Below are 24,636 nucleotides of genomic sequence, written 5' to 3'. Positions count from 1 at the left end.
TGAGAGATTGGCCCATGCAGGTGTCGAATCTGCAACCTTCGCGTTATTAGCACGACGCTCTAACCAACTGAGCTAATAGGCCAACGATTTTATGCCCATTCCAGATCCCTAGCTCCTAGTCGAGTCAATCGAGTTTAAGTGACGTACTTTTAGGCATAATAAATATAAAACTTTTAAATTTTAGGTCAATATCTTAGAAGTTCAAAGTGCTGTAACACGTATCATAAAAGATAAGAATTAATGAGAGATTGGCCCATGCAGGTGTTGAACCTGCGACCCTCGCGTTATTAGCACGACGATCTAACCAACTGAGCTAATAGGCCAATGATTTTATGCCCATTCCAGATCCTTAGCTCCTAGTCCAGTCAATCGAGTTTAATTGACATACTTTTAGGCATAATAAACATAAAACTTTTAAGATTTAGGTCAATATCTTTGAAGTTCGTAGTGCTGTAACACGTATCATAAAAGATAAGAATTAATGAGAGATTGGCCCATGCAGGTGTCGAATCTGCAACCTTCGCGTTATTAGAACGACGCTCTAACCAACTAAGCTAATAGGCCAACGATTTTATGCCCATTCCAGATCCCTAAATCCTTGTCCTGCCAATCGAGTTTAAGTGACATACTTTTAGACATAATAAGCTTAAAACTTTTAAGATTTAGGTCAATATCTTAGAAATTTGTAGTGCTGTAACTCGTATCATAAAAGATAAGAATTATCGAACCTGCGACCTTCGCGTTATTAGCACGTCGCTCTAACCAACTTATCTAATAGGCCAACGATTTTATGCCCATTCCGTATAATAAGCATAAAAGTTTTAAGATTTAAGTCAATATCTTAGAAATTCACGTATCATAAAAGGAGAGTGGCCGATGCAGGTGTCGAACCTGCAACCTTCGCGTTATTAACACGACGCTCTAACCAACTGAGCTAATAGGCCAAGGATTTTATGCCCATTCCAGATCCTTAGCTCCTAGTAGAGTCATTCGAGTTTAAGTGACATAGAAGTACGTGCTGTAACACATATCATAAAAGATAAGAATTAATGAGAGATTGGCCCATGAAGGTGTCGAATCTGCAACCTTCGCGTTATTAGCACGACGCTCTAACCAACTGAGCTAATAGGCTAACGATTTTATGCCCATTCCAGATCCCTAGCTCCTAGTTAAGTGACGTACTTTTAGACATAATAAGCATAAAACTGTTAAGATTTAGGTCAAAGTCTTAGAAGTTCGTAGTGCTGTAACACGTATCATAAAAGATAAGAATTATCGAACCTGCGACCTTCGCGTTATTAGCACGACGCTCTAACCAACTGAGCTAATAGGCCAACGATTTTATGCCCATTCCAGATCCCTAGCTACTAGTCCAGTCAATCGAGTTTAAGTGACATACTTTTAGGCATAATAAACATAAAACTTTTAAATATAGGTCAATATCTATCTTAGAAGTTGGTTGTGCTATAACACGTATAGTAAAAGATAAGAATTAAAGAGAGATTGGCCCATGCAGGTGTTGAATCTGCGACCTTCGCGTTATTAGCACGAGGCTCTAACCAACTGAGCTAATAGACCAACGATTTTATGCCCATTCCAGATCCCTTGCTCCAAGTCGAGTCAATCGAGTTTAAGTGACATACTTTTAGGCATAATAAACATAAAACTTTTAAATTTAGGTCAATATCTTAGAAGTTCTTAGTGCTATAACATGTATCGTAAAAGATAAGAATTAATGAGATATTTGCCCCATGCAGGTGTCGAACCTGCGACCTTCGCGTTATTAGTACAACGCTCTAACCAACTGAGCTAATAGGCCAACAATTTAATGCCCATTTAAATAAATGATGCTCCTAGTTAAGTGACGTACTTTTAGACATAATAAGCATCAAACTTTTCAGATTTAGGTCAATATCTTAGAAGTTCGTAGTGCTATAACACGTATCGTGAAAGATAAGAATTAATGAGAGATTGGCCCATGCAGGTGTTGAACCTGCGACCTTCGCGTTATTAGCACGATGCTCTAACCAACTGAGCTAATAAGCCAATGGTTTTATGCCCATTTCAGATCCCTAGCTCCTAGTCCAGTCAATAATTTAGGTCAATATCTTAGAAATGCGTAGTGCTGTAACACGTATCATAAAAGATAAGAAATAATGAGAGATTGGCCCATGCAGGTGTCGAACCTGCGACCTTCGCGTTATTAGCACAACGCTCTAACCAACTGAGCTAATAGGCCAACAATTTTATGTCCATTCCAGATCCCTAGCTCCTAGTCCAGTCAATCGAGTTTAAGTGACATACTTTTAGGCATAATAAACATAAAACTTTGAAGATTTAGGTCAATATCTTAGAAGTTCGTAGTTATCATAAAAGATAGGAATTAATGAGAGAATGGCCCATGCACGTGTGAACCTGCGACTTTCTTGTTATCAACNTTTTATGCCCATTTCAGATCCCTAGCTCCTAGTCCAGTCAATAATTTAGGTCAATATCTTAGAAATGCGTAGTGCTGTAACACGTATCATANAATCGAGTTTAAGTGACATACTTTTAAGCACAATAAACATAACTTTCTTGTTATCAACCCGACGCTCTAACCAACTGAGATAATAGGCCATAACTTCTAATCGAGTCAATCGAGTCAATCGAGTTTAAGTGACATACTTTTAAGCATAATAAACATAAAAGTTTTAAATTTTAGGTCATTATCTTAGAAGTTCGTAGTGCTGTAACACGTATCATAATAGATAAGATTAAATAAGATATTGGCACATGCATGTGTCGAACCTGCGACCTTCGTGATATTAGCACGACCCTTTAACCAACTGTGCTAATAGGCCAATGATTTTATGCCCATTCCAGATCCCAAGCTCCTAGTCTAGTCAATCAAGTTTAAGTGACATACTTTTAGGCATAATAAACATAAAACTTTTAAGATTTAGGTCATATACGATAAGAATTAATGAAAGATTGGCCCTTGTANGGCATAATAAACATAAAACTTTTAAGATTTATGTCAATATCTTAGAAGTTTGTACTGCTGTAACACGTATCATAAAAGATAAGAATTAATGAGAGATTGGCCCATGCAGGTGTCAAACCTGCGACCTCCGCGTTATTAGCACGACGCTCTAACCAACTGAGCTAATAGGCCAACAATTTTATGCCCATTTCAGATCCCTAGCTCCTAGTACAGTCAATCGAGTTTAAATGACGTGCTTTTAGACATAATAAGCATAAAACTTTTACGATTTAGGTCAATATCTTAGAAATTCGTAGTGCTGTAACACATATCATAAAAGATACGTATTAATGAGAGATTAGCCCATGCAGGTGTCGAACATACGACCTTCGCATTATTAACACAACGCTCTAACCAACTGAGCTAATAGGCCAACAATTTTATATCCGTTCAAGATCCATAACTCCTTGTCAAGTCAATCGAGTATAATAAATATAAAACTTTTAAGTTTTAGGTCAATATCTTAGAAGTTCATAGTGTTGTGATACACGACGCTCTAACCAACTGAGCTAATAGGCCAACACACGTATCATAAAAGATAAGAATTAATAAGAGATTGGCCCATGCAGGTGTCNGATTTAGGTCAATATCTTAGAAATTCGTAGTGCTGTAACACATATCATAAAAGATACGTATTAATGAGAGATTAGCCCATGCAGGTGTCGAACATACGACCTTCGCATTATTAACACGACGCTCTAACCAACTGAGCTAATAGGCAAACGATTGTATGCTCATTTCAGATTCCTAGCTCCTAGTCTAGTCAAACGAGTTTANTCAAACCTGCAACCTTCGTGTTATTAGCACGACGCTCTAACCCATTGAGCTAATAGGCCAACAATTTTATACACATCCCAAATCCATAGCTCCTTATCCAATCATTTAGGTTTAAGTGACATAATTTTAGGCCATTATCTTAGAAGTTCGTAGTGCTATAACACGTATCATAAAATATAACAATTAATAACGGATTGGTCCATGCAGGTGTCGAACCTACGACCTTTGNGATTTAGGTCAATATCTTAGAAATTCGTAGTGCTATAATACGTATCATAAAAGATAAGAACTAATGAGAGATTTGGCCCATGCAGGTGTCGAACCTGCGACCTTTGTGTTATTAGCACGACGCTCTAACCAACTAAAGTAATAGGCCAACAATTTTATGCTTATTCCAGATCCATTGCTCCTAATCCAATCAATCGAGTTTAAGTGACATTCTTTTAAGCACAATAAACATAAAACTTTTACATTTTAGGTCATTATCTTAGAAATTCGTAGTGCTGTAACACGTATCATAAAAGATAAGAATTAATGAGAGATTGGCCCATGCAGGTGTCGAACCTGCAACCTTCGCGTTATTACCCAACTTTGCTAATCGACCAACAATTTTATAACTTTGCTAATCGACCAACAATTTTATGTACATTCCGGATTGTAGATCCTAATTTAGTCAATCGAGTTTAGTTACATAATTTTCTTCATATAAAAAATAAAACTTTCAAATTTCAAGTCATTATCTTTATAGTTCGTAGTGCTCTAACTCCATATCATGAAAGATAAAAATTAATGAGAGATTGGCCCTGGCCCATGCAGGTGTTGTGACCTAATGCACGATTCTTTAATCAACTTAGCTAATAGACAAAATGTTTTATGCATGGTCATAAAACTTTTTAATAACCCCATATCAGAGATCATCAACCCATGTGGTGTCAAACCTACGACCTTCACTTTATTAGCACAAACGCTCTAACCAACTAAATCAACCCATGTGGTGCCAAACCTACGACCTTCACTTTATTAGCTATGCTCTAACCAACTAAGCTAACAGGTGAAAGCTTATGCATAATAAACATAAACTTTCAAATGAGAGATTGGCATATGCAGATGTCGAACCGAGTTATTAGCACAACACTCTAACCAACTAAGTTAATAGGCCAAAGATTTTATGAACATTCCAGATCCGTTAATAGGCCAGTGATTTTATGAACATTCCAGATAATTTTATGTATAAAAACTTTAACTTTCATAGTTAATGAGAGATTGGCTCATGCAAGTTTAGTGCTAGTGCTAGTGTTGTGGTCCAGGTAGGTCTTCACATAATTAACACAACACTCTAATGTGCCAAAACTCTAACCATTTGAGCTAATAATCAAAATGTTTTATGCATATTTGAGATCGGTAGGTCCTAATCCAATCAATCGAGTTTAGGTTACATAATTTTAGACATAATAAACATAAAACTTAGTGTTGTAACCCCATATCATGAAAGATTAGAATTAATGAAATTGGCACATGCAGGTGTTGAACGTTTGACTTTTGCGTTATTAACGCGACGCTCTAACCAACTGAACTAATAGGCGAAAGTTTTTATGCAAATTCCAAATCGGTAGTTCCTAATCCAGTCAATCGAGTGTAGGTTACATAATTTATGTTTGAGTTTGTAACCCCGTATAATAAAAGATAAGAATTGCGATCTTTGCGTTATTAGCACAACGCTCTAACCAATTGAGCTAATAAGCCAAAGATTTAATACTCATTCTAGATCGGTAGCTACTAATCCAGTCAATCGAGTTTAAGTTACATAATAAACTTAAAACTTTCAAATTTTAAGTCATTATTTTTAAAGTTTGTAGTGATGTAGTTTTATGAACGCATCGATCTTCAGTAGTTTGGTCAAAATATCTGCAATTTGTTCTTGTGCGACACAATGCTTCAATTCAATAACTGCGTCACTGGTCAAATCACGCAAGAAATGAAACCTCACATCAATGTGTTGGCTGCGTCCATGCATGATTGGATTCTTGGATAGCTTAATAGTGGAACTGTTATCACATAACACAGTGATACACTTGTCTTGAAAATAACCAAATTTTTTCAAAACTCACCTCTTCCATACCCCTTGACAAACACAAGAGGTGGCTACCACAAATTGTGCTTGACAAAGCTCCATCACTTAGTAAAAACACATAACCAGAAGTGCTTTTCCTGTCATCTATATTTCCTACATAATCACGGTCAGTATATGCTATCAATTATCTCTATTACCCCTTTTCCAATAAAGAACTCCCAATCTACAGTACATTTTAAGTATCTCAACACCCTTTTGCTGCTTGCAAATGCAACTCATTTGGACTTGCCATAAAATTGCTAATGAGAGACACTACATACATTAAATCCGGTCTTGATGCAGTTAAATACATAAGGCTTTCAATCAATTGTTTAAACATGGTAGCATTGACCATGACTCCTTGTTCATCCTTTTTCAGTCTAACCCCAGGAACAATAGGGTTACACTACTACTTTTTTTCATTCTAAATTTCTCAGAAACTTCTTTTGCATACTTTTCTAACTAATATAATTGCCTTCAGGATTTTGTAAAATCTCTACCCAAGAAAATATTTCATTTTTCTCAGATTAGACATTTCAGATTCAAGTTTCATAGAATTCTTGAACTTAACAAACATGCTCTCATCATTACCAGTAAAAATTAGATCGTGAACATATAGACTAATAATCAAAATTTTACCTTCATCTCCTGTTTGTATGAATAAAATATGGTCACAATTGCACCTCTCAAATTCTTCTTTGACAAAATGTGCTCCAATTCGACTTTACCATGCATGTGGTGCTTGTTTAAGGCCATATAATGTCTTCTTCAATTTGTATACGTTGTATTCTTGACCTTTCTTCTCACCTTGTGGTTGCTCAACAAACACTGCTTCTTTTAATTCTCCATATAAGAAAGCACTTTTCACGTCAAGCTGATACACGTTCCAACTATTTCGAGCTGTTAAATCAATTATCATTTGAATAGTATCTCACCTATACATAGGTGCAAACACCTCGGTATAATCTATACCATGTTGCTGTGCATAACCTTTTCGTTGAGTTTGGTTTTGAAAATCCACTTTACTCCAATCTTCTTCATTCATTTAGGCAAATCTGTAACTCCCAAGTCTCATTTCGTTCAATGGCTTCTATCTCCAAGTCCATTGCAGCTCTCCATTTTGAACATTGAATAACTTTTTTAAAGGTAGTCGAATCTGTAATTGAGATTAATATAACTAAATTGTTGTGCTTAGATTCTTCAGAAAATTTTCCCTCGTTCACATAATCTTCCATCCATAATGGTGCTCTTCTGTAACTCACTTCGGATGTGCTTTCTTCAGATGTTGAAGAATTTGATTTAGATGACTCACCGAAAGATGTACTACCCCCTACTTCTGCTACCACCTCCTCTTCAGATTTTTCCTCACTTTGCTCATGTTTGCTTCCTTCTATATTACTATCTTCCCATTCGAGGGTATCAAGTCTAGCTTGTTCATTATTTTTCCCCCAATTCTAACACTTATTTTCTTCAAAAATTACATCTTTGCTTACAACTATCTTCTTGGACACTAGATCATATAGTCTATATGTTTTAGACTCAGACTCATCCCTAGGAGCACACACTGAAAACTTTTATCATCTAATTTCTTTCTCTTACCATCTGATACATGAACATGGCTAATGCATCCAAAAACTCAAAAATAATCAACATTAGGTTTTACGTCACTCCAAGCCTCCTCAGGAGTCATATATTTCACTACCACTATAGAACTTTTGTTGAGCATGTGCACTATCTAGTTTACTGCTTTTTGCTAGAAATTCTTTGGAACTTGCTTCTCTGATAATATACTTCTGACAATGTTCATGATTGTTCTATTTTTGCGCTCAGCTACACCATTTTGTTTGAGAGTGTAGGCTGCAGTAAGTTGTCTACTAATACCATTAGTTTTACAAAAAAAATATTGAACTCGTGAGAGGTTCAGTCTTCTTCTTAATAAGATTTTGGAAATTCTTGAAGATAGTAAAGACTTCAGATATTTCAGTAAGAAAATATATCCACATTTTGCAACGGTAATCATCATTAAAACTTAAAAAATATTTCTTCTTACTGTTGGAAAGAGGTTTGATGGGTCCACAGATGTCTGCATGTACCATTTGCCACCTTTGTGTTGTTCTCCATAAACTTCTATTTGGAAATGCATCTCTATGTTGCTTTCCCACCATGCAATCATTGCATATTTTAAACAATGTTTTCAATTGGGGTAACTCTCTCCCGATTTGCTTATGTTACAATATTCTCAAACCTTTGAAACCTAGATGCCCATATTTGCAGTGCTAAAGATGAGTCACTTAGGTATGTAGAAAACATTAGTGATTACCTGAGTGACTCTAGCAATAAGTTGGAATTCCTCATCAAGATTTGAGAACCATTCCTTGTTTGCACACATATGATTGCTACACCCCGAATCAAGGAATCAAACATCTTCCCTCCTTGATTGATTGAGCTCCACATATGACATCATCAACATTTCTTCTTCCTCCTCAAGCTCACCATAATTTTCTTCCTTCTCTTATTGAGGACACTCATATCTAAATTTTCCTAACTGATGACATTTATAACACTCAACTGTAGTTTTATTGAATGGATGTCTACCTCTTCCTCGAAAAGCTTCACGAGCTCAATCACCTCCTCTTCCACTGATTCTATTATCGTATGTCTTCTTTAGTGCTTGTTCATCACCTACACGTTCATTCAGTCTTTGCTCATGTACCAACAAGTTTCTTTACAATTTATCGATAGTTAAAGTGTCTAAGTTATTAGACTCTTCAATTGAACTATAAGATAGTCAAATCTTGAGGTCATTGATCTCAAGACTTTTTCAATAATCACCACTTGTTTCATGTTTTCGCCATGAATTTTTATCTTGTTTGAATAGTGAGAGTTCGAGCAAAATATGCATCAACACTCTCGCCCTCTTTCATCTTTAGGACTTCAAACCCTTTCCTAAGAGCTTGGAGTTGTGCTCTTTTGACTCTTGTGGAACCTTGTACTTCTGCTTCATAGAGTCCCAAATTCGTTTCACAGTATCTCTATTAAGGATCGTTTCCATAATAGTTTGATCAATAGCTTGGATCAAATAATTCTTGACCTTCAGTCTGCAGTTGTTTTTTGTTGTGTTTCGGTAATCACCACTCCTTATGTTGCGGCAGGGATTCCGGTCTCCACCGAAGACCAATATTCCTTTAGTGAAGAAAATTTTTCATAAGCATAAACCAATGACTATAATGACTATCAAACTTAGGAATTTTCAGTTGAATGAAATTAGTTTTAGCTGCCATATTTGAATCTCTTTCTAACTCACTTTTCAAGAAAAAACCCTAGTTTCTTTTCTCATAATCAAGCATTGCAAGGCATACCAAATATTGTAAACTCATGCAAACTAACTCAAAATAGAACTCTCAAATCAATTGGGTTCAAAAACTAATACCACAAAGATAAAAATAGCAAACTCCAAAGCTAAAAATTAACAACCCACTAAATTAGGTCCTAACATTACTAAAGGAACGGACATCTAAATAAATGTTCTAAACTAGACATTTCAACCCTACAGAAATGGTCTAGTATGACCATCTTCAACATTAACTGCCACGATCTAGACCCGAGGCAAGTGCAAAAGAGAACATATTCTGGGCATCGCCAAAAAAGATGGCGAAGAACGGTCGTCGGAGCACGCAAAACAAACAAAGGGTAGAGAGAATTGGAAAATTTTCATAAAAATAGGTCAAGAAGAGGAAGCCCGTGGATTAAGTTGCATTCGGTCCGAGTAGACTGCTGTCGTTAGATAGTAACCAACCGCGCATGAAATCACATGGCCTACAATCACCTAGAACCCTGCCAAGAATCACTAAGCACCCAACTCAACCTATGCAAGTTAGAAAATTTTTGCCCACAGACGAAAACATCAACCTCAACCCATTAACGACCCACGAACCTCGCGCTGACTCGAGTTGCGACCCATGCTCCTTCTCCCGCTCACTCGAGTTACGACCCGTCTCCTTCTCCCCCTGACTCGAGTCACAACCTACGCTCTTCTCTTGCTGACTCGACTCGCCAATCGTGCTCCTTCTCCTGCTGACTCACATGTGGCACGCATGTCCAAGCCACCCTCAGTATGCGGCTCCACCTCAGTCCAGTGTCTTGTGCCCGGCTCCACTTGGCTTGTATACGGCTTGACGGCTCCAATTCAGATTAGGCAGCGTATTGGGCTCACATTATCAATTTGAAGTCTCAAGACCATTTCCAAATATTTAGGACCGTTCTAAAGCCAATTTTGACATTTTTAGGAGAAATTGAGAAATTGAGGTGAGTATAACTACTATTTTGGTCAACTTAAGTTATTTAAAGAGTAAAAAGTATAATTAGTTGATAGTAATGGATTAATTGGATCATGTATCGCGTCTAATTCAATGATGTGTTTCTACCTAAGGTGAAATTGGACTTCAAGGTTAGGTTCGAACTAGCTCTAAGACTATTTAGTGACTCTGCCTTGGTTGGATGAATTGTATTATGTATGATGATATGTACTTCATAGCCACTACACATGTCATAATTATGATTATTGTGTTATGTTATGCTATGCTATGATCTACTATGTTGTGTTGTGCTATGTTGTGTTATGTCATGTTTATAAGGTATGCTATAGTATGACTATGCCATGTTGTAGTAACATGATATAATGTTGATAATCTATGATGCATAAACCTCCATGACCATGTTATGTAAGCTATGTTATATACGAAAGATTTGAGAGGAGCTATGTAAGCATAATTCACAAACATGCTATAAATGAATGGAGGTTTGATTTGCATTTTAAGCTATGGAAACGTCATATACTTTTATATTTTTATATGTCATATACATTGGGATACTTCCCCAATATAATTAGTATGGACGCATACCTATGACATTTATGCTCGTCATGATGTTATGTGAGCTCTTTCCCTCTGAGGTGTCTAGTGTCACAACCATACTATGAAGAGAGTAAGTTGTGACCCTCACGTCGAGTCAAGCAAAGAGGTGACCCTCAAGAGGCACCATCGGGCAACGAGAGGGCAAATATAGAAGAATATCATGATGCGACCAAGGAGGAAGTTGCATCATCCAACACACTATATAATGTGTCCATTGAAGAGGAAACAAGACATAAGCAAGATATGGACAATGAATAGACATGAGCGTCACAAATAGGATTGTTGAAAAGTCGGGTAGAGATTCGGGCCTTAAACCTCAAAAGTTGGGGTTCCGAAGGAAATTTGGGCGTGCGGTTCTTGAGTCAAGTCCGTCCATATTTAGTATGAACCTCGCCAAATTCAGTGTCAATCAAACTCCGAGCGGATGCTCTACGACACCATATGTTCGTTCACCAAAATCATGTCTACACCTACCCATTTGGAAATACCTCAAAATGTACTATAGAGGGAGGCATGATATCAGCTCTCCTCCACCTCTAGGCCCTGTGGCCTATGTGAGTTACCCTGTGGCACATGCGTGTGTCACAGTAAGGGTGAGCGTTCAGAGACAAGTGTCTCAGACGACTTCCTTTGAAATGAGTTTTTCAAGGACAATACCGGACAACACGGGTGTGCCGATATTGTGCCCCTACCCATGTGTCGAAGATTGAATTTTACATCTATTATCTGGTACGGCATCCGTAAATGGCATGACATGCGCACGGGAGGGCCAATGCGTTGATAGAACCCAGATGGATAGATGTTAGGGATGCCCCGATGTTATGAGCAACACGTGGGGCCATTCTCGATGGGATGATTGAGTGAGGTGTGATGGCCAACGAGATCCCATGACTTGGGATGACATCAAGACATATGGACTATGCCAATTGGGAACCAAGATGACAAGATAGAATGCAACGTTGCATTGAGAGACCTTGGCCCCGAGTAGAGGCAAGGTCGAGCTGAATGACTTGACCTAGTATAGTGACAAGTCAGTTATGTCGCAGATCATTGAACATGCACGCACAAATGGTGTATGTGTCCGAACAAGCTTGGATTCCGCATAAGTGAAGTTTGGTTAGTGAAGACAAATCTTGCCTAAGGTCGAACGAAGCTAAGAAGCATAGCAAAAATTGTGAATCGGGTTTGATTCCCCCCTTGAGGCTTGTTGTGAACATGTCAAGATCACAATGGCGCAAGGTTGAAAAGTATGACCGTGACATCCAGCAGCCCGTTAGTGAGTGCCAGATCAACAGCTCAGACCCAAGGGGTACGCAAGTCCGATTGGTTGATCCATGCGTGCATGCGCAAGCCGTGTATAGAGAAGTACTACACATCCAACCCTACCTAGACTGTAAGCCACGTTCTATTTTTTAGGTAAAGATAGAACAGCCATGTACGGATGACTACGTTGCGATGAAGACCACAAAACCAAAGTTATGGTAGTTTCATTCAAACGTAGCCTTAGGTTAGTTCAAGGCTTTATTTATTTTATTTAATTTATAAAATTTATTTTCTACCTCATTGTTTACCCCTATGTTATTTTAAGGTATTTATTATGAATGTTAAGTCCATTGCATCGGGTATGAAATATATTGAATGAATGTTTTAGTGACGAACCTATTTTTAATAGGAAAATAGGGGTGTTACAGTTATATGGGTAAAACATTATATATAATAAAAAAATTATAAATGAGGAGTTGTATCTAGACCTCTCTAGTTAGAATACTCCAATTTTAAGTCATTATTTTTAAAATTTGTAGTTTTTAGGTTATTAGCACCGAGCCGAAAGTCCTGTACTTATTATGCTGTATCTGGAACCCATAAGCTCTGGTTTTGAGCGGCCCATTTCAAGATCCAAGGCCCACTGGACTCCATGATACCCAGCAGAATGAAAGAGAACCCAGCGGCCCATTTCAAGATCCAAGGCCCACTGGACTCCATGATACCCAGCAGAATGAAAGAGAACCCCAAAAAAATTGGAAAAGGAAAACCAAGAGAAGAAAAATTGAAAATTTGGCCAAAAATTGAAAATTTGGCCCATGCAGGTTTCGAACCTGCGACCTTCGCGTTATTAGCACGACGCTCTAACCAACTGAGCTAATAGGCCTCGATGTTAACATTCCAAATGTATAACTAAAAACTAATAATGTATAATGATACTTCTTAACGGATATCGATGCTCACTGAAGATGAAATCAATCCAATGGAAAACGTAACAGCGAGCGAATTGGCCGGCTTCGCTGTGGGGGCTCTGCTCGTTTGTGCCACCATTTCTGCCCCTCGAATAGATGCCTTCATCTCTTCGTCTCAGCGCAGGTCTGTTCTATTCTTCCCATTTTCACTTTTCAACGCTGATTTACATGATTTTATTTTCTGGGTTCTTCTTCAATTCCCAAAATTCACCCAAATTTTGGTGGGTTCTGTGTGATAATTAGATGGAGGAACCCAAATTGAACAGAACCCATGAATTGAATTCGTTCGACTTAGAAAGAAAGTTCACTTAGGTTTTTGGTTCGTTGTGTCTCTCTGTTGGGCACTGGTGGATTGTGTAGGCATTTGTAGATAAGAAAGCTAAATTGGTTGCATCTACTACTTGTACTTTGAAAATATTCTTGTATCAAGATTATTTCAATGGGTAAATTCGGATTGGTGTTGTTCATATCTGATAATTGTATTTTGAGTTACTTAGTTCTGTATGTAAAGGGGTTTTGAGTATAGAACTTGTTTGAGGATCTGGGGATGAATGTGATTACATTGTGTGTTCTAACAGATCGTTGGGCATGTGCAAGAGATGTGGTGACCTGAGGATGATAGCATGTTCAAGATGTAAAGGAGTTGGATCAACCAAATCAGGTGGAGTATTTGCTGAGCTTTACGAATCATTTGGCAAAGACGAACCTAATGCGCCCTCTATCCCGTGCACGAGGTGCAATGCTAAAGGTCGCTTCCCATGTCCAGATTGCTGCTCTCAAATGCCATGAACTTCACTCTCATATAATGCTCCCATTATGTCACAATTTCACTCATCATTTTCTCTCCTCTGCTTTCTTTTCCCCTTCTTTTTACTAGTTTTGATGCATCAATGGTAATCAAGATTTCTACTTTAAAACACATTTGTGAAAAACACTTCCCTTTCATGCTTTTGTAAAGGTTAGCATGATACAAGAATGGTATTATTTGGGAAATTTTATTTCGTTTCCTTTTCGACGAAATCGAAAGTTTAAAGTTCGATCGGAGTCACGAACACAAATATAATGGGATCCAGGTAAGGATGGCAAATTGATTAATTTCCTAATGAGGAGAAGATGAAAGAAAAAGTGGGAAAAGAAATGAGAGTGATTTGCATATATTGCTGTAATTGCAAGCAAATGGATGAAAGAAATTGATTGGTTTCTTTGTTTCTTAATTTTGGGTCATTGTTTTGAAAATTTTCCATTTAAAACCCAATTAGTGAAGTTGAAGATTGGAATATTAGTTGAATTCAGATCTGTAAAGCTGATTATATGCTTGGTTTGAATGGATATCTAAGAATGAGAAAGGACTTAGAATTTGTGATTGCCTTTAATACTCATTTACTAATGCTTTGTTTATCCATATTAGTCCCTACAAACTTTGGTTTTTAGTTGGGGAGGTCTTTCCATTTTTATCATTTGTAATTTTCACATCACATTTGAATAAACATTGTGATTCTTACTTTTATCATATATGTTTCTTTCAAAAATCACTTCAAACAATTTTTCTTCTATACATTTAATAAATTACCATAAAGTCTAATGAGAAATTAATGATACTAGAGTGATGGACATTATTCGAGTGAGTTCGACTTTTATATAAAATTTTTATTTTCTTTTTACATTAAGCTTAATTTTGTACCTTCTACTTTTTTTTTTCTATGAATAAATTAGTGGGAGAATGTAGCGAACATAAATGTAATTATTATTAAGTTCGAGCTTTAATCGGAAGAAATGGTTTGATTAAGTTTAGAATTTATATATTTTTTTTTTCAAAAATCTCTTGCATTATTGTAACAACTTTAAATTTTCTACTTAATTAAACTTTCAACAAACATAACTTTCATTTTAAAACATATTCATGGACTTACGTGTTCGAAAACATCTTTAAAACGACACAACAAAATATTAAATAAACGTTTAAATTATAAAAAATAAAAAATCATATTCTAGCCTAAGTCTAAAAAAATAAATGTCACTACCTTATACATGTGTCATGGTCTCGAGTAGCGATGTCATTGTTAGTCGTACAAGGATGTCTTATCTTTACCTGAAATAGAAGTAGCACGTGGTTGTATTTCATGCGTATGTCGAGGTTGTATTTCATGCGTATGTCAGGGTTGTATTTCATGCTAGTATGTCATTTTGCATGTCATTCACATCATATCAATCGCATTTGCATACATATGTCATATCCTAACGTTTCGATAATTTCAGGCAACAATTCTCATCATATACATATCATATCATAATATATCGTAAACATATCATTTTATCACATAAATCGTACCATTTCAACCGTACAGGAATTCTTGTGCGTCAATGGATGTGATCAAAATTGTGAAGAAATAAGAAAAGAAAAAAACCCATATTTTTGGTTGAAGATTCTCAAGTGAATTGAACAACTTCCACAAAACAATGTGAACATTTTGAAAGAAAATTGTGTTACTTTCTTCCAATCCCATGCACAATAGAAGAAGGATAGAGGGGAAAACAAAATTTCCTTTTTTCCACACCATTCAACTAACCCTTCCTAAAATTAATCTAAATTTCTCAAATGAAATTAATGAGAATCTCTTAAAATCTTTCAATATGGACAACAATGAGTTCTTTTTAGAAAATTCATGGTTATTTGGTCTCACTAAAAGTGAGTACTAAGATTTTCCAATCCTTATTAATTGGTATCTCGTGGAAGTTTTAGTTTGATGACGGGTTTACGTCAAGGTGGTCCTCTCTCGACCCCTCAGATGTTCTAACTCGTCAAGCATGCTTTTAAGATGAAAATAAATAAATGACTTAACGTTCGCGAATTCTTTACCAACACCTATTGGTAATCTCTTTCTTGTTTGCAATAAGCTTTTTCTTTTTCCAAATTAAGAAGCGATGGAAAGAGAAAAACAAAACACGTATTTATCATCGTATAGGTGAAGGTTCGAGATAAAAATGTAATTTCAAAAATGGGCAATCATGTTTAGCTTGGAAACTTTGGTGGTGAGACCAAGAATATGAGTAAAAACCTTGAAGTTCCTAAGGTGGCCAAACAAGAAAGATAACATGAGTTACCTTTGGTCATAATTAGAAATAAAAAGGAGCTCATAAACTTCCTCAAGCTAGAGCGTGGAAGGTTGTCTAGGGTTGGAAGCACTTTTTTTTTTCTTTAATTCGAGAAGGGAAGTGGGGAATCCTTGTAAAAAATGTTGTCCTACTTATTCCTATTCTTTCCTTGATTTTTTGTTCTCTTTTTGAAGCATGCCATGGGTTGTCCTACACTTTCCAAAAAGTGTTGACAACAATCTCTTATTATAATTATTCGTGATCTTTCGAGTAATGAAGGTAATTCTTGTAACATTCAATTAAATAGAGGGTACATAAGATTAGATCATATTCGAAGGTGATCCTAAGGATAAAATGGATAAAAAATGTTTAAAGGAAATGAAAGTTATTACCTATACCAACGAGGTGTACCTTTTTTTTCGATGACTTGATCATAGGAACTCTAAAGTTAATTGTGTTTTGTTTGGAGAAATTCTACGTCGGAGAAATTATGTTTTCAAAGCTCTCCCTAAGGAAATATATATGGTTTAGCTTATTATATATAGCTTTACTACCAGATATAATCATCTACTATATATATATAACTATCTACCATATATAGCTTTATCTTCTTATATACATAGCTATTTCCTATTTATGACAATTTACTTTATATGTCATTTACTCAATATAGTTTTAGTATATATAACCGTTGACTAAAGCTATAAATAAGCAGCATGCTCCATAACCTAACCATTCTTCACTTGGAGACTGATCTAGTCAACCAAGAATTTCATTCTCAAAGAGCATCTTCATGGCACCATACTAATTAAGGCTTTGCACAACCTCAATATTCCAACATCAACACATTTTGTCAACATGTTTGCTGAATTCTTTGCACCCTCTATCTTCTCAAAACACATCACCATCTTCCACTAACCTGCAAGTGAAATGGTATCGTCTTTCGTGTTTTATCTTTAAATGATAAATCAAGTTCCTCACCAACTGTATGGCACTCTGACTATCTCTATAAAGAATCTTTTTGTGCTTCTTCTTGCCCAATTCTTCCAGATAGTTAGTTATCCATATCGTCTCCTTTCCAGCTTCAACTATTGCCACGTACTCAGCCTCAGTACAACGCATTTTTGAAGCCTAGACATCCCATCATCCATGGCTTGCTCCCACTTGGTTGTGTCCTCCAACTGTAGGGCCTCATCAAAGAGCTCTAGCTCCCTTTCATCAGCAACAGATAGTGTAATGAAGGTACATACATATCTAGTATTCTGATAGTATTGGATGATCTTCTCAACACCAGTTCAGGTGTCACTTGCTCTACCGCTAGTTCCTCTGCAATAGTCACAGAAGTTTCTTGAGTATCTGCTACAACATCACTAGGTGATTTTTTTTTGCAACTCAACCTCAACTCCCACTTGCTTCATTGTCTTGGAACCTTGCTCCACATCTGGTTTCTCAGCAGTAGCCTCAGGAGTTTCATGAGTATCTGCTACAACATTATTAGGTGAGTTTCCCTGCAACTCAAGCTCAACTTCCACTTGCTTCGTGGTTTTAGAACCTTGCTCCACATCTGTATGGATCATTTCCAACCGCACTTTCTTCAATTCTCTGGCAGTCCTTGTGAAGCTAACTCATTTCTGCTTGCTCATAACGTAGTTCTCACAACGATCCACATCAACAGATTTCAGACTTTCTAAAACTCCTTTCGCAGCCAGCATCTTCATTCCTTTCACGATCATATGTCCAAGTCTATTGTGCCATAGACTTGATTTTGAAGCACTCTCAGCAACAACATCTATGTTCATACACCCTGTAGTGGTGTATAAAGTTCCAGATTTTATGCCACGTGCTACCACCATAGCACCCTTCATAATCTTCCACGAACTCTTCCCTAACTCTGTTGCATAACCTGTGTTGTCCAACTGACCAATAGAGATCAGGTTCTTCTTGAGACTAGAAATATATCTAACATCCTTTAGTGTCCATTAATTTACTGCCGGAGCTTTTATGCAGACATCCTCTTTTCCTTTAATCTCAAAATCTTTATTGTCAGCAAGATACACCTTCTCGAAATTTCTACACTTGAAATTCCGGAACAACTCTTTATTTGAAGACGAATGAAAAGATGCACCTGAATCCAAAATCCAGGATTCAATCGAACTATCCACGTTGAGGATTAGAGCATCCCCAATGTCTTCTGCTGAATTTATAGAATCAGTATCTCCAGATTTGTGATTCTGCTTTCTCTTTGGTCTTGTACAATCTGTCCAAAAGTGACATTTTTCTCAACAACTCCAACACGTTACGTTTGATCTATTTGAAGATATTTCTCGGTTCTTTGATTTTGATCGCCCTTTGTTTGGGCCCTTCAGTTTACTTCTTCCTCGTTGGTCAACACTAAGAGCACTACCAGATGATTTTCCAATTTCTCGGTTACGAATACTTTTGCTGAGAACTACATCTCGAATTTCATCAAACTTCAGTTTGTCGGATCCTCAGAAACTGCTGATTGAGACAACAACAGTATCCCACAACACGGGTAAAGATGACATCAAAATCAATGCTTTAATTTCATCCTCGAAATTCATTTCCACCAAACTTAGTTGGCTTACGATTATATTGAATTCATTTATATGATCAACAATAGATTCACCTTCAGACATCTGTAGATTGAACAATCTCCGCATCAGATACACCTTGTTTATAGCCTACGGTTTTTCATACATATTCGACAGCGCCTTCAACAAATCTAACGTTGTCTTCTCTTTGATGATGTTGAATGCCACATTTCTGGATAGTGTCAACCAGATTAACCCTAATGCTTGTCGATCTTTGAGCTTCCACTGCTCCGTGGTCATGGTATCTGACATCACCCCCAACAGGGGTTCGTGAAGATCTTTCTGATATGGATAATCTTCAATTTGCATTTTTTAGAAACCGAAATCGGATCCATCGAACTTCTCAATTCCAATCTTTAAACTTTCCATCTTCACAGATCGTGGTGAATTTTGCCTAGCTCTGATACCAGTTGTTAGGATCACACAATAACGCACACATTTGATCTAGATGAACACAAAGAACATGATAGAGAAAATGCAAGGAGAACTCTAACTAAATGATTTGTATTGATGACTTCAAGTATGTAAACGTAATAGAGAATACAGACAATACAAAAAATACATTTTCAAAGCGCTGCCTAGGGGATATATATATAGTTTAGCTTACTATATATAGCTTTACTAGATAGACCCTCTAGTGTATATAACTTTCTACATATATAACTTTCTACTCTATATAGCTCTTATTTTTATTGACATAGATATTTACTATTTATGACAATTTACTTTATATGTCATTTACCAAATATAGTTTTACTATGTATAACTTGACTAAGCTATAAATAAGCAGCACGCTCTATAACCTAAGAAGTACTGGAGTTGGTTTGTGGAAATAGCCTTCAATCTTAGAAGTGAGAGGAATCTGACTATGTCACAAGCGATGTTTGGGAATGCCTGTGAAATTTAGATTCCGAATTTTGAACATGGATTGTTATGATTCTAGACAAACTGTGAAATGGTATTATAAAAAGACTATAGACTTCAAGCAATATCAAAGGAAATTATGATTTTGGAAACATTTTACATCTAACATATTAACTACGAGTGAATTTGACTAAGAATGATCATTCAAATTAACATGGAATTTTAAATGCTAAAATGATCGAGGAAACTTAAAATATTGTATCAAATAAATAACATCTAAAATTGGTTGTGCCATAGAAATGTTCAAAATCTCGACAAACAAGTGGAAATAGATGATCGAAGATAAAGGCACTCAATTTCAATCTCAAATCTCAAATAATTTCATGCCATTTCTATTCCTCCTCACACTCAATTTCAAAAGTTGACACAAAATTAGATAAGGTAAGCAAGGTAGTTGAACTCAATTTTTCTTTCAAAGTGTTAAAAAGTAAGTTTTTGATCTTTTTCCCATATAAAGTATACATTTTTCTTAACAAGTTCATTGTACTGAAATTCTTAATGAACCTAGGATAGAAACTTGCAAGACATGAAAACTTCTTACCTCACTTACACTTTAAGGTGTAAGGTGTAGGTCAATCTTTGATGACCCTCACTTTCTCCTCATCAACCTCAACACCATTAGATGAAACTACAAACTCAAGAAAGTTAACTTTTTTCTATGCAAAAGCTATATTTCTTTAAATTTACATACAGACATTCGTTTCGTAGTAGTCAAATCATTGGGTACATGGGTAACATGATCATCTAAAAATTTAGAGTAAACATTGCCTAAGTATTCTGGTAAGACATGGTTCATCAGTCTCATGAATGTACTAGGTGCATTAGTTAATCCAAAAGGCATAACCAACCATTCACAAAGAACATACTTGGTTTTATAAGCTGTTTTCCACTCATCCCCAATATGCATGCGAATTTGATGATAACCCGATTTTAAATCAATCATAGTAAAAAGACTACATCCATGCAACTCATCAACAATATCATATAATCTAGGAATTGGATGCCTATACTTTATAGTTATCTTTTTTATAGCCCTACAATCAACACACATACGCCAAGAACCATCTTTCTTAGGTACAAGAATAACTGGAACAGAACAAGAACTCAAACTTTTTTGTACAAGTGTACATATCCTTTAGCAAGGAGTTCACTTACTTGTCTTTGTATCTCTTTAGCCTCCTTTGGATTAGTCCTATATGGTTGGTTTGGAATGGGCGCGCCTAGGAATAAAGTCAATCTTGTGTTCAATCCCTCTAAGTGGTGGCAAACTACTAGGCATCTCCTAGAAAAATAAATCTTCAAACTCTTGCAAAAGCACAACAAAATCACTAGGCAAAAAAGGGTTAAGCATGGTTAGTAAGTAACAAGACTCCTTGCAAATAAGTACAAGAATAGTCCGGTTAGAGAACAAAACATTCTTAGCCTCACTTGATCTAACATACAAGCTTATTGATTTGACTTTTCTCTCTTTTATTTTTTCTCTAAACTGAGTGCTACTCTCTTGCTTTTCACTCAAACTCTTTTTTTCACTTGATTCTTTTTCAATCTCTGCTTTTGCATCAACCTCTTGCCTTTTCTTTTCAAATTTGCAATGATCATCAATACATCTTTTGGAGACAATAGAATAATAGTAGTTTTTCTACCATTGTGAGTAAAAGAGTATCTATTTGCATACCCATCATACATTACCCGAGGATCAAATTGTCAAGGCCTCCCCAGTAGTAAATCTCCAACATGCATGGATACAACATCACATAAAACATCATTAATATATTTTTCAATAGTAAAAGAAACAAGAGCTTGTTGAGATATCNCACACTTAATATACAAACAAGGGTATTAAAAGAGCCATCCAAATAAGGAGAAAAAAACCAATTAAAGAAAGAAAATGAATAAGAACTAATTTAGCCATTGTAATACATAAGAGTTGCAATTAAGAAGAAGANAATGGAACTCACAACATTGGTTCAACTACCGCTATCAATGACTATACTACACGGTACAGATTGAACAAGACACTGATTTTGAAATAAGTTCTCTCTTTGGTCTAAACCTTCCTCCTTAATGTGGGTGTTTAGAGCCCGTCGAGTAACTAAAGATATATGTGTAGGGTCCTCTTCACTAAACTCCTCACTCTCATCATTTTCCTCATTTATATCTTCATGTGCTTTTCATCTTCGGTAACAATTTTCCCCTACTTGATGGTCCTAATTCTCTCATCATTTTCCTCATTTATATCTTCATGTGCTTTTCATCTTCTGTAACAATTTTCCCCTACTTATGGTCCTAATTCTTGCATTTGGACCATCTCTATTATAGTATCATACCTTTGACGTCTCCAACACTTTCAATCCTTATTTTGAATATTATATTTTTCTACTTTTTCTTTCCCTATTCTAGGACTCACCTTTCCTAAATTTAGTATGAGGCTTCTCATACATCTCTTGATTTCTATGTTTATAATCGATGTTGTGACTATCCTATCTCAACCTAGAAGTAGTTGGAAATTTTTTTAGAAGAATACCTTTGAGACCTTGGTTGGATTTGCCTCTCGATCTTAATTTCAATGTGGAACAACTCCTCAATATTAGAATAAGGCGTTAAATCAGTCTTGTCTGCAATCTTTNTTTTTTTTTTTAACTGATTGGCAAAATCCAATCAATTTTTTCAAAATTGATTTAGAAGATCTGAGAAGAAATAGAATATGTCAACATGAATTAAAGAAACAGAAAGAGAATTGAAAGAGATAAACACAAGAANCATTGAGATCAAGTCGATCCATCAATGTATCCATCTCCTTGTTATATTCTCCACAGNACATGAATTAAAGAAACAGAAAGAGAATTGAAAGAGATAAACACAAGAAAACATATAACCGATCTTGAGCCTAAAGCTCTGATACCAAATCATATGGAATCAGCGTAAGAGAAAGTTTGAAACGGATTATCTTGATGATCAAGATCAAGAGCAAAGAAAACTCGTTTCTAAACACGTGATTTGNCACAGATTTGTGTCCTTGTTTCAATGCTTGAAGCTTTTGCGCTATGTCCCTTAGAAAATATTGTGGAACAAAACGCTTCCTCATGGACTCTTTGAACTCGTTCCATGAATCAATTGGTGTTTCAAGATTACTTCTCCTACTCGACATCAATTTATCCCACCAAATTTGAGCATATTGTTTGAATTTATCAATGCATAACAATACCTTCTTTTAATCACTAAAATTATGAGAGTTGAACATTGACTCCACAATTTTTAATTTGATGCTCTCCACGTTACAATTAATTCTATCGTCATAAGGAACTCGTTGTTGTAAATTATGATGCCTTCTTCCACGGCCTCTCCCTCGCATCAAGGTATGACCAACCGCATGTGGATTATTCTCGCGTTGATCAGAATTGTCTCCCCCATATTGATTGGCATATTGTGCAGGTAGTGGAATCCTCTCTCGAGCTTGATTTTGAATCTCCAATCTTCCTATTCGATCTGTCAACTTTTCTATTCCTCGCATTAGTTTTTCCATGGTTCATTGTTGTGCTTCTCTCAATCGTGCATAAGTAATGTTAGGATTGTCGTTTAGATTTTTCATGCTACAAAAGAAAGCTAGAAGAGAGAGAGAAAGAAAAATGGACCTCACAAGCGCTCCCTCACGTGTGTTCACTCGTTAGTGTAGTTCACTTGTATTTAGCACTCAACACTTAGAATCAATGTATCACTCCCTTGCAAACTCACCCTCACAATTGAGCACATACAAATCACACTCCAAAATAAATTGGGATGTGAGGCAAGCTATGTTATAGAGCTCAGTACAATTTAAAGTGGATAGACATCACACTTAATATACAAACAAGGGTATTAAAAGAGCCATCCAAATAAGGAGAAAAAAACCAATTAAAGAAAGAAAATGAATAAGAACTAATTTAGCCATTGTAATACATAAGAGTTGCAATTAAGAAGAAGAAAAAAAAATTAATAAGCTCTTCTTTTTTTCTTTTTTTTTTTAACTGATTGGCAAAATCCAATCAATTTTTTCAAAATTGATTTAGAAGATCTGAGAAGAAATAGAATATGTCAACATGAATTAAAGAAACAGAAAGAGAATTGAAAGAGATAAACACAAGAAAACATATAACCGATCTTGAGCCTAAAGCTCTGATACCAAATCATATGGAATCAGCGTAAGAGAAAGTTTGAAACGGATTATCTTGATGATCAAGATCAAGAGCAAAGAAAACTCGTTTCTAAACACGTGATTTGAATCACTCCACAAGAAGTTTGATCAATACCACTTGAATGACTCTGGCATGCAAGTTCTAAATACAAGAATGCAAAGTAAATACCACTTGAATGACTCTGGCGTAAGTTCTAAATACAAGAATTTGCAAAGTAAAAGCTTAGTTTTCAACCCAACTAAAATAGAAATTCTATTCTTTTTAATTTCAAAATGTGATAGTCTCCCATTAAGGAAAAGAAGACTTTATATAGCCTTTACAACCTTAACTTATGTGACACATAACATCCCTATTAAATTGAATAGTTAATAAAAAATACCCATAACCTTCATATTAACATGCCTAAGTTAACGAAGAATATGGTAACCTATGTGGGTTACAATATAGCCTAACTCCTATATTACANCTTGATTTTGAATCTCCAATCTTCCTATTCGATCTGTCAACTTTTCTATTCCTCGCATTAGTTTTTCCATGGTTCATTGTTGTGCTTCTCTCAATCGTGCATAAGTAATGTTAGGATTGTCGTTTAGATTTTTCATGCTACAAAAGAAAGCTAGAAGAGAGAGAGAAAGAAAAATGGACCTCACAAGCGCTCCCTCACGTGTGTTCACTCGTTAGTGTAGTTCACTTGTATTTAGCACTCAACACTTAGAATCAATGTATCACTCCCTTGCAAACTCACCCTCACAATTGAGCACATACAAATCACACTC

The 24,636-nt window shown here is 36.1% G+C and overlaps 1 protein-coding gene and 7 non-coding genes across 8 annotated transcripts; 1 reads left to right on the top strand and 7 right to left on the bottom strand.

The window, feature by feature from the left end:
* Positions 1 to 8: 8 nt before the first annotated feature.
* On the bottom strand, positions 9 to 82 carry TRNAI-AAU. Its single transcript has one exon. It is a non-coding gene; the product is annotated as a tRNA-Ile (tRNA).
* Positions 83 to 249: 167 nt separating this feature from the next.
* TRNAI-AAU lies at positions 250 to 323 on the bottom strand. Its single transcript has one exon. It is a non-coding gene; the product is annotated as a tRNA-Ile (tRNA).
* Positions 324 to 870: 547 nt separating this feature from the next.
* On the bottom strand, positions 871 to 944 carry TRNAI-AAU. The gene has a single exon. It is a non-coding gene; the product is annotated as a tRNA-Ile (tRNA).
* A 1,028-nt stretch (positions 945 to 1,972) lies between these two features.
* On the bottom strand, positions 1,973 to 2,046 carry TRNAI-AAU. The gene has a single exon. It is a non-coding gene; the product is annotated as a tRNA-Ile (tRNA).
* A 119-nt stretch (positions 2,047 to 2,165) lies between these two features.
* On the bottom strand, positions 2,166 to 2,239 carry TRNAI-AAU. Its single transcript has one exon. It is a non-coding gene; the product is annotated as a tRNA-Ile (tRNA).
* An 844-nt stretch (positions 2,240 to 3,083) lies between these two features.
* TRNAI-AAU lies at positions 3,084 to 3,157 on the bottom strand. Its single transcript has one exon. It is a non-coding gene; the product is annotated as a tRNA-Ile (tRNA).
* Positions 3,158 to 12,900: 9,743 nt separating this feature from the next.
* On the bottom strand, positions 12,901 to 12,974 carry TRNAI-AAU. The gene has a single exon. It is a non-coding gene; the product is annotated as a tRNA-Ile (tRNA).
* A 60-nt stretch (positions 12,975 to 13,034) lies between these two features.
* LOC111791062 lies at positions 13,035 to 14,079 on the top strand. Its single transcript, XM_023672250.1, has 2 exons — positions 13,035 to 13,183; positions 13,638 to 14,079. Exons 1-2 carry the CDS (start codon positions 13,044 to 13,046, stop codon positions 13,846 to 13,848), a joined length of 351 nt encoding a protein of 116 aa, XP_023528018.1. The 5' UTR covers positions 13,035 to 13,043; the 3' UTR covers positions 13,849 to 14,079.
* The last annotated feature ends 10,557 nt before the right edge of the window (positions 14,080 to 24,636 follow it).

The sequence above is a fragment of the Cucurbita pepo genome, chromosome LG03 (assembly GCF_002806865.2).
Source record: "Cucurbita pepo subsp. pepo cultivar mu-cu-16 chromosome LG03, ASM280686v2, whole genome shotgun sequence".
Taxonomy (NCBI): Eukaryota; Viridiplantae; Streptophyta; class Magnoliopsida; order Cucurbitales; family Cucurbitaceae; genus Cucurbita; species Cucurbita pepo.
The sequence above is the reverse complement of the archived record's forward strand: the minus strand, read 5'-3'. Positions and strand labels throughout refer to the sequence as shown.

What these genes read in the sequence shown, in the direction of transcription:
- LOC111791062 (XM_023672250.1), top strand. Translation starts at nt 13,044, where the DNA reads ATGCTCACTGAAGATGAAATCAATCCAATGGAAAACGTAACAGCGAGC. An exon ending in ATCTCTTCGTCTCAGCGCAG is followed by an intron (nt 13,184 to 13,637) that starts GTCTGTTCTATT and finishes GTGTTCTAACAG; the next exon opens with ATCGTTGGGCATGTGCAAGA.